This window comes from Triplophysa dalaica, chromosome 19 (assembly GCF_015846415.1).
Source record: "Triplophysa dalaica isolate WHDGS20190420 chromosome 19, ASM1584641v1, whole genome shotgun sequence".
NCBI lineage: Eukaryota > Metazoa > Chordata > Actinopteri > Cypriniformes > Nemacheilidae > Triplophysa > Triplophysa dalaica.
Genome location: NC_079560.1, coordinates 20,589,831 through 20,606,071, shown reverse-complemented (window position 1 = coordinate 20,606,071; position 16,241 = coordinate 20,589,831). Strand labels below are relative to the sequence as shown.

The window sequence follows — 16,241 nt, the reverse complement described above, 5'->3', positions numbered from 1 at the left end:
GCTGTCGTCTGTTTTTCGCCGGCTATAAATTGAATATCTAACATTATTCTCTTTATTCTCTTCCATGGTTCTATCTACTTGTTGTGCTCTGATGGATCAAGATGTCGACCGTTTTACAGACTCACTTGGGCTTTGTTTTGCGATGTTGTTACATGATGGTTATGTTGGTTAACATGTTGTTTAAACATGAATGTTTGTACATTTATTGTTTAAAGAGGCATCTTGGCTACTATGAAGTTGTAACTGAATAAAAATATTTCATGTACAAAATTCGTCTCTAATGTATTTTTGTATCAATTAAAAAAAATTAAAACACTGTATATCCAGTATGCAAAACATACTGGATATACAGTGATTTATGTATTTCTTCTAAATACAGTAAATTAAAATCAAGCAATTAGCTGTAAAAAATACAGCATTATACTGTTGCTATTCAAAATTACAGGTTTTTCCTGTATTATGCCATTACAGTAAATGCCTGTAAATTAAATTACAGTATGGTGGCTGTACAAGTTACAGTAACTGGCTGGCAACCCTGCTGCCAGTAATTTACTGTATACTTTACAGGATTTTTTTACAGTCTATTTAAGAAAGAATGATCATCCAGCAAAGCAGTGATGGGTATTAAGTAATATTAATTATGCACTTTAATAATTGGCCATTACCAAAAATAGCATGGTCTAATAGTTTTTTGCACTAGTAGGCTAACTGCAAATGTTCTATTGTCTCAGTATTGTTACTAGTTTACATGTAGTTAAACTAATACAAGTTATATAACTACAATTTTTTTTCGATTGCAAAAGTAATATTGATTCAGTGCCATTAACAATGACAGATCAGCAATTGTGTTGACCCAACTAAACAGATTTATTTATTGAATGACATTAATTACTTTTAATCGCTTTAAGATGCTGACTTATTTTTGAGTGAGTTGGAACTTAAACGTGAATTAATCAAAATGACTGTAATAAAATTTCAGGTTTTTGTATTTTGTAATTATTGTGAATAAAAAGCAAAGGTCTGAACCAATATAATTTTTCAGAAAAAAAAACGAATAAAGTTGGCAGTAACAAATTAGAGTCATTTTCACAAGTTTGATTATTATTTTTCAGTGGAACTCAACACAATCTTCTTCAACCAAAGCAAATATACTGTATAATTTGAGAAAAAAAAAATATAAAATTGATTAACAAACTAGAGTTGTGAGTTTGCCCAAAATATTTATATATCACATCAAGCAGGATGTTTGAACAAAAGCAGTAAATCAGCAGCGTAGCGTCAACGTTAGGTCTGTTTTTGTTTAAACATTTTAACGTTTCGATTTATTTATTTGTTGGGGAGTTGCTTAGTGCTGCTGCTGCTCTTAACATGGCGGGTAAAAAGATTAATCGCCGGCATAGAAGAGGCAAATACAGAACCCACCTGAACCGCTGGGAACATGAACAGCGGCATCATGGCAGAAGAGAGAGTAACATTGTGAGGAGTAGACACGTTGTTCGTTAATGAAATATATTTTGAGAGCGCCTATTTGAATAACTGAGCTAAGAGTTGTTGTGCCGATGCAGAAATGATGTTAATGGATGACTATATATTAACAAAGTTCGGGAGAAGCCACAGCATATAATTAAGACAGGCTTAAGTAGACAAAGTAAGTAGCACATAAGTAGAGAAAGATTCTTACCTGAAGCCATCTCTACAGGATTACACATCACAGGAAGGACGTAAGGTATTAAAGGGATCATAGGGGTTTTAAAACGATGCAGTCACGCAGCAGGGCCGATCCGTGAGGCAACATTTCCAAATACATCTTCCCGCAGATTCCGTATCCCCGCTTGTTTACGACGCCCTCGTTCGTTCCCACGTGCAATTGCTGCCGTGTTGTGCCGAAAAATGCACCCCTGCCAGATTAAGCACCCCCTTCTAACACACGCTGTCTGATTGGCTAATTCTAACCACTCCCCTCCCCACACCTAATCCTAACCCCTCCCCTAACACCTAATCCTCACCCTAACCATTGTGGGGATGAGGGGGTGCATAATCTGGCAGGGGTGCATTTTTCAGCATAACACCGGCACCAGTAAACATATCCAATAAAGATAAGCTCAATGACATTACGTTAACGTTTCAATGGCTGTACAATAATCTTGAAGGAAACGATTCACTCTGTCGTTCCATGCAGCAACTTTGACTCTAATCAACCCCAAATTCTATGACTCAATTCCGATAATTCACAATATATGACAATGTACATGATTATAAACTGACTTTACTAGTGTTTGAACAGCCGAACTCGCTGTCACGCAAGAAGCTGGGTGAGTACAATCTTTTAATACATTTATATGTATCCACTGTCATTCCGCGGCGCCACTGCACTCAACATTGGCATATCGCTGGCCAGCACGGAACCACGACGTTCAGCGAACATCAGTCATACTATTGTAAACTTCCGGAGATTAGTAACATAATCGGCACTTCTGAAAGGGATTGCTAGTTAACAAAATTGTCCGTATCCAACGGGATACGTTTCTACACAGGGTGTCATTTACATCTTGCCCAAATAACGCACGCACCCGTTACCGTTAAACTCCACTCAACTTCATTTATAAAGCGCTTTTTACAATTTTTTTTGTTACAAAGCAGCTGTACATGGAACACATTGAATACAAGTAAAACAACTAATGGCATATACCTGTAAAAACAAGAAAAAGGTGAAAACAACAAAAGACAGACATACAAATGCTCCACACACACAATATGCATACATACTTACACACATTGACATTGACATAGACTAGGGTGACCACCCGTCCCGCGTAGCGCGTGCGCGCACAGCGTTTGAAGCCCAATTCATGCGTCCCGCAAATTGAGACCCTGTCACGCTTAATCAATACTTGCTCAAAAAAAAGTTGGTCGCTCTATATCCTCGAGCCCCAGGCAGCCAAACGAACATTACTTGACAGTTCAGCACGCTACTGTTGCCACACCCACCCCTCAGTTGAACTGCTGACTAGATTGTTCCGTTGTTGTTGTCATGACAGCGCGCACACGTGCACACAGTAAGAAGGAACTTTTAGATGCGCGCTCCAATTTGAAAAATGGAGAAAGAGAGTCTGAGCCAGGGCCGATTCTAGGTTTTCAATATTAGGGGGGCTCAGCCTCCAATGAGGATATATATAGAGAGAGAGAGAGACACACTCTAATCACCACATATTGTATACGTTACTAAAATAAATAATTAAGAAAGAATATGCAGAAAAGCATAAATACAAGTTATTGTTATTCAAATGAATATCACATTAATCGGTCAATGTGCAACATTTATATTTCAAAGTGACAACAACAGTCACAAATCCATAAAATAAAATGTCACAATCAACTGCTGAATCATTATTTAGTAAAAATAACTTAATATGTTTCCCTGCCATTCATTCTGATGAGCACTAGCGCTGTCACTCTCTCTGCATGACTGTGTGTTCATCTATTACCTCCACAGTATGTTTTCAATTAATGATAAAAATACTGAAGAGTCTAAAAAACGACATAGAGCTTCTGTACACTTTTATTTCCTCTGAACTCAGAACAATGAATAACACTGCCGCACCGGGCTGATCTACAGTAACTCTTATCTGCTCGTCCTCTTTCCGGAGCTGTCAAAACTACCGTCGACTCTCTATAACTATAGCACATCATCTTTAATGACACTTTCTGTGCGCTACAATATCATCTTGATCGTGGAAGTATGACGTCATTGGTGTTTGGTGCTTTCATTTGGCTTGAGGTAAAGTTAGCAAATAGTTAACGAGGGGTGAACGCACATAAAACTTTTAAACAGTGAATGGGAAAGGGTCATGTATCGCTTCCACATCATATTAAGATGCATTTATAACAAAGAATGCCAAAAATGCAGATGTCATGTTAATGAACACACCTTGTAAAGTTACTCTGCTAATGACGTTAACTCCAATGTCCTTCTGTGTGAACTGAAGAATGCGCTAAATAACGCAGCCTAACGCCGTTTTCATAATAAGAGTTTTAAAGGGGGCTATAAAGCGATCTCGAATTCTTGTGCAGATTAAATTACACACAATATTTTAGGGGGGCTGAGCTAGAACTTTAGGGGGGCTTTAGCTCCCCTAAAAAGGGCCTAACAAGGCCACTGGTCTGAGCCATTAATTAAAAAGAGAAGGTGTCGGTACAAGAAAGACTTGGAAAATAAAATAGCTAAAGTAAATCGTAAGTGGAAGTGCATTTGTCAATTCATTGAATGTTCAAAATATTGTGAATCTTTATGTAAAAAAATATTTATTGGGTGGCCTATTCATGAGCATACATCAGCAATTACACATGTTTAGGGGAATAGAGCATTATTAATATACCATGTACGGTGGTATGTGCTAGAAATGGGTAAACCACTATCTGTGAGTCTGTCCGGGGGGTGGGGGCACCGCCGCGCCAGGCAGTGTCCCACATTGTCCCTCAGAAACATACCCCTTGTCCCCCCTTTGGCTTATTAGCAGGTGGTCACCCTAACATAGACGCACACACGCAAACAAACTCGCACACACGCACAGTGAAAGCACACATTTGAGATGAAGGAGAGAGAACCACAGGTCTAATATTAAACGGACTATAAATTCTTATATGCAATATTAATTATGTCTAAATTCTAAAGGTGCAGTTTGTAACAATTTCGCATTAAACTATCCCTAAACCACAAGCAAGTGTTTCATATATATTTTGATCAATATACAAAAGAAGCCTGAAGCCAGCATCGCACCAACCGACAGCCCCCGCAGGGGCGCGTGCTTCATCCCTCACTCTGCCACTGCAGAATGTCTTTCCTACCCCCAGCTGACCCCTCCCTGCATGTTTCCTTTCCACATCCCCCTGCCCCCGAAGCCAGTATCGTATTGTGTGACCGCCCCCGCAGGGGCCCGTACTTCAGCCCTCACTGTGCCGCTGCAGAATGTCTTTCCTCTGATAGAATCCCTCGCATGTTTCCCTTACCCCTTCCCCTGAAGTATTGTGCTTCTTCCCTCCCCCTATCATGCCAGAAGCCAGTGTCACCGCAGTGATCACTCCCAGGTTTCCAACCCTGGTCTTACCGCAGTTGACGCCAAGCAGCACGAAGACAGCATCGCGTTAGCGAACACCCCCACAGGGGCACATTGGTTTATACTTCTCTCTGCCGCAGCAGAACATGTTCCACACCCCCACCCATGCCAGACGCCAGTATCGCCGCAGCGACCGCCCCCGCTGGGGCCCATGCTTCATCCTTCTCTCTGTCGCAGCAGAATGTGCTCCCCCCCATACTAGAACCTAGCGTCACCGCAGTGACCGCCCACAGGCTTCCAATCTTCACTCTGCCGTAGCAGATGCCACGCATCTCGAAGCTAACTTTGCCGTAGCGAGTGCCCAAGCAGGGGCCATTGCTTTAAACTTCTCTCTGCCGCAGCAGAACGTGTTCCACACCCCCACTCATGTTAGAAGCCAGAGTCACCGCAGTGACTGTCCCGGTCTTCCAAACCATGCTCTGCTTCAGCAGCCGACATGCATTTCGAAGCCAGCATCGCTGCTGCGAATACCCCCACTGGGGTCCATTGCTTCCTACCCATGCTCTGCCTCAGCAGACACCATTCATCCTCAAAGCCAGCATCGCCGCAATGACAACCATGCTCTGCCACAGCAGATGTCTTTCATCAGGAAGCTTGCTTCACCGCAGAGTTCATTTCCACAGAGGCCTATGTTTCTATTCACGCTCTGCTGCAGCAGAGACCGTGCATGCTCATGCCAGAATCACCACAGCGACTGCCCCTGCAGGGACGTGTGGTTCCAACTCGTGCTCTGCTGCTGCAGACGCCACGCATTTCGAAGGTAACTTTGCTGCAGCAAATGCCCAAGCAGGGGCCCATTGCTTCAAACTTCTCTCTGCCGTAGAAGAACGTGTTCCACCCCATCCATGCAAGAAGCCAGAGTCACCGCAGTGACCACCCCTGGGCTTCCAATCTTTCCCTTGGAAATCCACATCCAGAGGATATGACAAGATCTGTTACTTCAGGACCTCCACGACCCCCCAGCCCGTGGCGACCGCAAGCCACTATCCAGGAAGCCTTTTTCTCAGCGGTTTGTTTTTGGAGAGGATGCGCTACCTGGCTGCTGTCCAACTAATATCCTTGCACTTTTTGGGGGATGTTTTGGTTTCGGCCGTATCCGAGCTCTGCACACTCACCCCTATTGGGGGGCGGGAGCGTTCCAGGATCAGATGGAATCGGCGAGCTCGGAACCTGCTCCCCGGACAGCACGCCAAACTAGCATACTTTACTACCCCTGCTATCTTCATTATCTGCTCAGGTGAACTTGTGAAAGTCAAAGTTTGTATCAAATTCAGCAAAGTGACGGTGCATTTGTTTTTTTTTATCATATAACACCAATCTTAGTTTTTTTTCCAGTAATAATCATTTCTTGATGCCTGGAGTCGAAATGTTGCGAGGACAAAGCCGAAATGTTGTGAGGACAAAGTCGAAATGTTGGGAGGACAAAGCCGAAATGATGCGAGGACAAAGTCGAAAGAAATGTTGCGAGGACAAAGTCGAAAGAAATGTTGCGAGGACAAAGTCGAAAGAAATGTTGCGAGGACAAAGTCGAAACGAAATGTTGCGAGGACAAAGTCGAAATGAAATGTTGCGAGGACAACGTCGAAATGTTGCGAGAAACAATGGATGTGGAGGATTTGGTTGAATCCTACTTTAGATTAGGATTTAGCATTAAGGAAATTCTTTGTCTTTTGGCGCATCATCACGGAGTTATAAGTAGTAAAAGGACACTGAAGCGATTATGTTGCAAACTGACTTCGTTCTTAGTTCATGTTTGAATTTTTCTTCTGAATTAACCCACTGGTTCAGATGAGGTGCTTAAACATAACTTTAACTCTTAAACTGCAACTTCCACGTAAACAAAATAGGTATTACCACGCGTTTATTCTCGTTACATCTCGACTGTATTCTCAAAACATTTCAACTTTATTTTCCTAACATTTCAACTTTATTCTCGATTTTTTTTTTCTTTTTTTTAACGTGGCACTAAATTGCCATCGTAGCATCGAGATGAAAAAAATTCAACTTTTCAGACAGGCGTGAGGTCATGCCAATACAGACAAGCTCAATGGAGATGAAGACACAGATAATCACAGCATAATTTTATCTAGTAGCAGAGTTATTGCAAGGTATTTTCAGTGTGTATAATCCATATAGCCTTTGTTTATTCGTCTGAACGGCTATCGTGGCCCATGGTCGCGTCATGCCAGACGCCATGAGAGCGCAGCGTCCAGGGGCATCAGTTATCAACAAGTGTGTATGCTCACTGTTATTGAGCAGTGTGTGTAGTGAGCAGTGTTGTCTAAGTTACTCTGAAAAAGTAATTAATTACTAGTTACTCATTACATATTCAATAGTGTAATTAGATTACTGTCCAAATTACTCTGTCCAAAAAGTATTTAGTTACTTATTACTTTCTATATCCTGCATCAACCTTGATTAGTTAAGTGATTCAAGGATAGACATGAAACGGCTTATTTAATTCATTCAAATAAATAATATTATTAACTGACCAAAGTATTACAAATGTGAGAATTATACATTAAAGCACAGATTTTAAAGTAAGACTTTGAATTGTGATGTCAATTACACTATTGCACACGCATATATTTCACAAAGTATTTAGTTTAATTACATCACAGAAAACATATGAGTAATCCCTTACTTTACTTTTTCAAGGGAAAAGTAGTTAAATTACAGTAACTAATTACTTAGTAACTAGTCACACCCAACACTGGTAGTGAGTGCGTAAAAACAGTTTCATGCAAAGGGTGGGATTTACCAATAATTACCTATACGTAGAAATGTCAGTAAATATCCGCACACCTCTTATGCATAAAAAACCAAGTGGTAGAACAGTGATAATACAAAAAGAGGGCCATCGTGTGTTTCCTTTGTCCTTTTTTGCAAACAATCAACTAGTAACTTCATAGTTCAATATAGACATTTGTCTAATTGGTGTGAGAAGCTACAGAAGAAAGATGGGGAATCATTTGAAATGATTTTGCTGGATGATTTGGCAAACTTTTATTGAAAGCACAATGTAAAGGACACACTTAACAGAACAATATATGAAAAAATAAATAAAAGAAAAAACATTCAAACAAACTGAAAAAGAACAAAAAGAGGTTTGCATATTAATCATTATGACAAAAATTAAATAAAAATGTATATTACTAAATATTACTAATATTATTACATAGTTTTACAAAATCATAATAACATTGCAATTTCACCAAAAAAATGAAGTGCTAATTCGGTTTCTGTTCTGAACATTTCATTTTAAGCTAAAAAAATAATCTCCAATAAATAATTATGAAATTAACAATAAAAACCAAAACATGCATTGCTGTGATCAGAGCACGGAGTACATTCACGTGATTTATAAAGGAAGGTTTCATTGCCATATATGGTTCATTGGTGAACGAGCATGGCGCTTAAGAACATGTGGTATTTATCAACAATGATTACTCACTGGTGTGCGTACGAACTGTGTACGCACGTTTGATAAATACAGATTTTTTTTGTACTTGGACACATTCTAAATTTCATTCGTAGGACAAAATATAGAACCTTTTCTACGCACTGTAGATAAATGAGGCCCCTGGCCCTTTGGGAAAAAGAGGACGCAGAGCGGCTCGCGTTGCGCCGCTTTAGACACGAAATGTGAATCGTCTCTTAAAGCATATAACGACTTGAATGAACCCACTGGCCTATATAAATTCACCAACTGGACGTACACCCGGTAGTTAGAGTGGTCTGCCCGCAAAATGCACTTTAAAGAAATACTTCACCCAAAAATGAAAATGATGAAAGCATTTACTCACCTTTGAGTTGTTCCATATCTGTATACATTTCTTTGTTTTTATGAACACCGTGAAAGATATTTGAAAGAATGCTTATAACCTCCCAGATCCCCCTCCCGAATAGTTGGAAAAATACTTCAAAATTTATTTTGTCCTATTGAACATAAAACAAGACATTTTGACTATAGTTAGTTTTAAGAGCTTTGACAGATGTGTATGCTATGAACACTTCAATAAAGCTGCTTATTATTATAGATATATTCAGGGGAGAGAGAGAGGCACTCAGAGAGGAAAAGGCACCCAGAGAGAGAGAGAGAGTTGGAGAGAGAGAGGCCATCGGAGAGAGAGAGGCAGACGTCGAGAGAGAGGCACTCAGAGAGAGAGAGGCCATCGGAGAGAGAGAGGCAGACGGTGAGAGAGAGGGACTGTGAGAGAGAGAGGCAGACGGCGAGAGAGAGGCACTCAGAGAGAGAGAGAGACTCGGAGAGAGAGAGGCCATCAGAGAGAGAGAGGCAGACGGCGAGAAAGAGGCACTCAGAGAGAGAGAGGCCATCGGAGAGAGAGAGGCAGACGGCGAGAGAGAGGGACTCTGAGAGAGAGAGGCCATCGGAGAGAGAGAGGCAGACGGCGAGAGAGAGGCACTCAGAGAGAGAGAGGCCATCGGAGAGAGAGAGGCAGACGGCGAGAGAGAGGGACTCTGAGAGAGAGAGGCCATCGGAGAGAGAGAGGCAGATGGCGAGAGAAAGGCACTCAATGAGAGAGAGGGACTGGGAGAGAGAGAGGCCATCGGAGAGAGAGAGGCCATCGGAGAGAGATAGGCACTCAGAGAGAGAGAGGCACTCAGAGAGAGAGAGGCACTCAGTGAGAGAGAGGGAATGGGAGAGAGAGAGGTTGTCAGAAACAGAGAGGCCGTCGGAGACAGAGAGGCCGTCGGAGACAGAGAGGCCGTCGGAGACAGAGAGGCCGTCGGAGACAGAGAGGCCGTCGGAGACAGAGAGGCCGTCGGAGACAGAGAGGCCGTCGGCGAGAAAGAGGCAGACGGAGACCTATGACACGTACATAAGACCCCGTTACCCTGTACAGAGGTAAACATCCGTCCATGGATCCAATCAAACATTTTATTTCTAATACATTTTAAATAGAAAACTGAAATCAGAAGAAGCAATTGCTTTGTACATCCATCTCACAATACACAATACTGAGTTTTTGATCACAAAATATACAATATTTACAGAATATTAACAATCTAAAACAAACCACTTTTTACATTTTTGTTCATGGTGTGACAGTGACACAACAATATAAATTCTGAGTGAAAATTGACTCACCTTCTTGACATTAAAAAACCTGACTTTGTAAACCATAACACAAAAGAAGATACTTTGAGCAATGTTGGTAACTGATCTCCATTCAATTTGGTTTTGTGTCCATACAATAGAAGTGAATGTGTGTCACTTGATGGACTTGTAAACCACTTTGAGTGCACTACATACATCACACTTTTTTATTTGGTTTGATTTTATAATTATATTATCTTTCTTTTTGTTTGTTTACATGTTACACTATTTGTACGCAGCCCAGCTGCAAATGCTTTGGCAATACAAATTTACACTTTGTCATGCCAATAAAGCACATCTAGATTGAAATGAAGAAGTGTGTGTGTGTGTGTGTTGGTTCTAGGTGTCCAGAGTTGAGAACTGAAGAGAGCTGGCAGAGAGCAAAGGAGATGTATATGAAGTCTGTCATTGAACACACAGAATCAAGGAGAGCAGGAAATGGTAGCAAACTACACAAACACACTACACTACTCAAACAACTTAAGTGTGTAGTTACTCAGGGGTTGTGTTCTGGAATCAGTGCAGCCCTCATCACATTCAACACGTGCACGTGCGCGTCTATTGTTTGTTCTTCTTTGCAGATGTGATGACAGAACTTCATCATCTGATGAACGCAGTTGCCGGGCAGCGTTACGGTCATCAGTCAGGACGTGATGGAACTCACTGGCAGCACCCAGCTGATCTCACCCGGAGGTAGAAAAACCATTACTGTAATGTGAAAAAAAAGATTTTTTCATGTAAATTGTTCAATATTTATACATTCATGATGCTTGTTCTACTTATATAGATGATTCTGAAGTGTAAAAATGGTATTTTCTTAAATCTGACTGTCGCATCAAAAACTTGCAAACAGAGAGCACCCCCCGCAAACCTTTTTAGGTTTTGCAAACATTCTTCATTTCTTCTGTTGTTTGTTTCCTCTCTTTATGTTTGTAGAAACTATTGTGTCAGAGGTCGGTTGCTGTCTCTCAGCGAGTGGCAGAAGAGAAATCATCTCGATTTCAAACGCTTCGTCAAAGTGCCTGATATTTTCCACAGGAGCGCAGTGCTCTGATAGAGATATATCTGTGTATCTGTATATAAATCTGTTGTCTGTGTTAGAAATCGTACATGTTTATCTTTGCTGAGACGTTTGAAGAATTTTTTTGTGTGTGTGTGTCTGTTTGTCTTTATTAACTTCAGTTACAAACTTAAGTTTTTATAACGTTGCATAATAAATTGCAAATTAAACAATTGACATTTTTTTCTTCCTTTGATCTTATTCTTTTTCACATATGAAACCAACTGTTTTGAAAATGTATTTATTCCCTTAATATTGTATTATTGAGTCAAATCCCCATATCTTTCAAATGAAAACTGTGTCATCATCATTTACTTACCGACTTGTCATTATACATCAGGATGACTTTCTTCTGCAGAACCCATAAGAAGATGTTTTGATGTTGGTAACTTAACAGCAGTGGCAGTGAGTGGTTGTCAGTTATCAACATTCTTCAAAATATCTTCTTTTGTGTTCAATGTAAGAAAGTAGAGCCGCACGATTCTGGATAAATTGAGGATCTCGATTCTTTTGTTTCAAATAGAGATTGCGATTCTGAATGATTACTATAAGTATTACATTATTTATAAGAGGATCTGACAAAAAGTAGTTTATTTAGGTATGTAATATTTAGGACTTTGCTTCAAAATTATTACATATTTCATGGTTGACCTACAGTAACTATGGTGAGAAATGTTTAACCACAAATTCCATAAGTAAACTAAAGGCTTTTTCTTCATTTTTTTACCTTAAATGCAAAAGTTAACTTCCTAAAAAGTATAAATGCATTGAAGTAACTTGTACAGGAAATATGTCTCAGTAAAACAAATTCACTTTTTTTATTTGATATATTTGCCTGATGTCTACAGACCGCTTGAAGGGGTCTTTACTGAAAGACACTACTGATAAACATAACAACGCAGAATTCTCACCTGTAAACAGTTTAAAATAACCTGAAAACATGAAATGATGGACACTAGCGCAGCTTCTCTATTAGCGTTTATAGAGTAATAGGCGCTCTGATGACGTATTTTACCACAATGACGGATATAAACGCTCACTCGGATTTGTCCGCGCTACAAACTACAATCGTTAGTTTAGTTTCAAACATGTCCAGTTAAGATGTAAAGCATAATCAGAACAATGTATCACAATCCTGAAAGACACACATAAGAACAGTTTTGTTGTCAGGCTGTATTTTCTTTATATGTTGGTCTGTTTTTTTGGTGTGAGATTAATTTGGGCAGATTAGGATTTTGTGAACGCGTCATATGCTTGTGAGTTGGCAAATCTCTGCTTTAATCCCAGTAACTTTACTTCTGTTAAAAAGACTGTTTGTGACGTCATTAAATACCTTATAATAATCATTTTAACTTCTGCGGCAGCAACATCAAATACTGAAGCGGTATGATTGAAGTCAGAGGTGTAAATTAATAGACACACGAGAATCGTTAATTTTCATTAATGAGATAATAATCTTTTAACGATTAATCTAGCTCCACACAAGATCTTGTCTTATCACCATCAAGTCTTTCTATATTACATGAAGAAAGTCAAAAGTTAAAAGGGACATTTCACCCAAAAAATACAAATACTGAAAAATTCTTACTCACCATCAGGTTGTTCAAATTCTATATGAATTTATTTCTGATGTTCACAGAACTATATTTGAAAGAATGCTTGAAACCAAACAGGCCTTATTCCCATTAACTACCACAGTAGGAAAAAATACTATGGGAGCCAATGGGGGATTAGAATTTAGAACAATGTTGGTAACAGAATAGCACAGCTCCCATTCACTTCTATTGTATGGACACAAAACCAATGCAAGTGAATGGGGTGCTGTCAACAACATTCTTCAAAATATCATTTGTGTTCTGCGGAAAAAGGAAAGTCACACAGGTTTGAAATGACAAGAGGGCCGTAAATGATGAGAGAATATTAATTTTGACGGTCATCTACTTTATAGGGCAAGTTCAAAATTTCAGTGGTTTGCAATGTCAACATTACCTGGTATTCTTTGATCAGACAGCTTTCATCTTCACCAAGGTACCTGATGAGGCACTTCAGCAGACACTCTCTTCTGATGTCTATGTCCAGAGTCCACAAAATGTTCAAGATGTACGGTTTTTATTAGACCAAAACACTACTGAATTGATTACCACAAACAATTCTATGTGCAAGCAACCAATACCTGATCCATAACTTTAATTGTGTCCCTAGTTTTTTCACGGAAAACTCCACCTTTGCTCTTAATAACCTGGAGAAGCTGAGAGCTCTGTCGGTCCAAAGAAGCCAAAAATCTTGATTGTAAAGGTATAGTCGTGATGCGCAAAGAAAGAAAAGAAAGAGAAACAGAAAATAGACTTTGGAAAGAACCTGATATTACTTTGAGAACTAGTTGTAAGAATACATATATACACAGAGAATTAAAGAACAATCTAAGAAATTACACTACATACTAAAATCCATAATTTAAAATATGGTAAATTCATTTTTATTCAATTACACTTTAAATGAAATAACAGATTTTATCTCCTCTTGTTGAAACAGAGCAGGCCACCTTTCTTGCAGTTCCTGAACTCTAGGTTGGTTTTCCACAACTTCTCGTCTGCGTAAGGCAAACGTCTTTGTCATTTTTTCTCTGATTGTGCATGCATTTTTTATTTTCTTCAATTCCTTTAAAAGTGCCAGGCTCTCAGTTTCAAGGTTTTCTGACGACACTCCAGCAGGTACGGATGGGATATGATTGGCCTCGCCACGTTTAGGTCGTTTAACATTTTTTGCTGGACAAGCATTATCTGAGGCTTTGGTTTTCAGGGAATCTGCCAAAAACTCAGGGCATCCAAGACCTTTCAACTGTGTGTGTAGGTTTCCCATCTTCATTTTAAATCTCTGTGTCCACCCGTAGCAACCATTGAAAGATCCTTTTTCTGCCAAGCAAGGATGTTTCTTGATAAGAGTCTCTGAAACTTCACAAAAGTTTGCACTGCTGGGATAAGATTTATACTTGTAGATCTCATCTCTCATACTTGTATCTTCTCCAGAATATCAGACTTTATCTTTGGAGTGACAGTCAGCCTTGTGACACCACAGTCTTTGCATTTCCACATTGAGTTACTTGTCAAAGAGAAGAGTGGGGTAGAACATAGAAGAAAAAATACATTACAAAACTGACCCTACAAAGCAATAATTAAAAGGTGCAAATTACTTAAAAAATTTTTCATGTGCCTGGATTATTGCAAGAGCTCAGTGGCTTGATCCACCGAATGTGCTACTGTGTAAATCAAGTGCATGGTGGTAGATCAAGTGCAGGTGGTAGATCCTTTTCTTATCTAGCGCCAAAACATTTATATGCTGATGACTTGTGTCATCAGCATATAAATGAATTCTAGCTGAGGTTATCCCACAACCAAGGTCATTAATATAAATAGGAAATAAAACTGTGGCTAATGAGTAAAAATCTTTTACTACTGAACTCGGACAAAACAGAAGTGTTTCTTACTGGACTGAAAACCGCAATACGTAACAACCAAGAATACTGCTTATCTATTGACGGATGCTCCATAAAACCCTCGTTGTTAGCTAAGAATCTTGGCGTTGTATTCGATATAGTACTCTGTCATTTGAGAGCCATGTCGCCAACACCTGTAAAATTGCATTTTTGCATCTTAAGAGAATATCTAAACTACATCAGATGCAGAGAAATGAATTCATGCATTCATGACATCAAGACTAGATTAGTGTAATGCACTTTTAGGTGGTTGCCCTGCAGGCCTATTTCAAAAACAGCAACTGGTTCAAAAAACGGCAGCTCGAGTTCTTACACGTACAAAATAGTATGAGCATATAACCCCGGTTCTGTCAACCTTGCACTGGTTACCTATAAAGCATCTCATTAACTTTAAGATCTTGTTTATTACCTATAAAGCCCTACATGGTCTAGCGCCGCAGTATTTAAATGAACTTCTATTGTATTACAGTCCTCCACGTGCATTACGCTCTCAGGCGTCCTGTCAGTTACACTCGGGAGGCAGACAATCTCTGTCAGTTTAAATCTGGACTAAAGACGCATCTTTTTAATCTTGCATACACTACACCTCCATAATATTAATCCTCAGAGGATCTCGGCTGTATTATTTAGATCAACCGGAACCAGGAACACATCCAACAACAAATGATGTACTTGATGCATCAAAGAGTGTAGAACCGTACTCTACTCTCAGCCAGTCTTGTCTCTTTGTTCCAAGGTTACCACCGGATGCAGTTCATGCCCAGACCTGATGGCAGAGCTGAGAATGGGAAGCGGTGACCTGACAAGAGCTAAGAGGATAGAGCTGGATAAAGGACGCTGTAACTTGACACGATTTTCCTACAACATTACAAATGATATTAGATTCAATTCAATTCAATTCAAGTTTATTTATATAGCGCTTTTCACAATGTGTATTGTTTCAAAGCAGCTTTACAGGGGCAAAAAGGAAAAACAGATAAGTTAGAACACAGCACAGTGCATGGTGTTTATACAACGAGTAAGATCATTCTAATAAATAATATCTAATTAATAAATGAATGAATGCAGTCTCCCGGTGAGCAGGCCAACACTGCCCTGCTGTGGCGAGGAACCCAAACTCCAATGATTGATTAATGGAGAAAAAAACCTCGGGAGAAACCAGGCTCAACCGGGAGGGCCAGATCCCCTCTGACGTGTCATAGCTGCACTCAAACTGCTGACATGTGATTTAAATTTAGCATTTAATACCAAATATTGTAGCTTCAGCATTAATAAGACAAATAATCCGTCTTTGCTCTTGGTTGGGGATGTAGTGGTCTGAGCTGGGATGGTCTGATGGTCATATTTCTCTTGGCTGATGGTGGAATTGCCTTAGATGGAGCTGGGATGGTCAGTCAGTCTGCAGCTGTAGCTGGCGTAATCTCAAATTGGGGATGGGCATCTGTCGGTCGC

The 16,241-nt window shown here is 39.8% G+C and overlaps 1 protein-coding gene across 2 annotated transcripts; it reads left to right on the top strand.

The window, feature by feature from the left end:
• The first annotated feature begins 1,385 nt into the window (after nucleotides 1-1,385).
• LOC130408341 (S100P-binding protein-like) lies at nucleotides 1,386-11,376 on the top strand. Of its 2 annotated transcripts, none has more exons than XM_056731834.1 (4): nucleotides 1,386-1,476; nucleotides 10,580-10,677; nucleotides 10,818-10,929; nucleotides 11,173-11,376. In XM_056731834.1, the coding sequence occupies exons 1-4, from the start codon at nucleotides 1,439-1,441 to the stop codon at nucleotides 11,288-11,290; spliced, it is 366 nt and encodes a 121-aa protein (XP_056587812.1). In that variant the 5' UTR covers nucleotides 1,386-1,438; the 3' UTR covers nucleotides 11,291-11,376. The 2 variants fall into 2 exon arrangements, with proteins under 2 accessions (XP_056587812.1, XP_056587811.1); XM_056731833.1 differs by lacking the exon at nucleotides 1,386-1,476 and adding an exon at nucleotides 9,408-9,984.
• The last annotated feature ends 4,865 nt before the right edge of the window (nucleotides 11,377-16,241 follow it).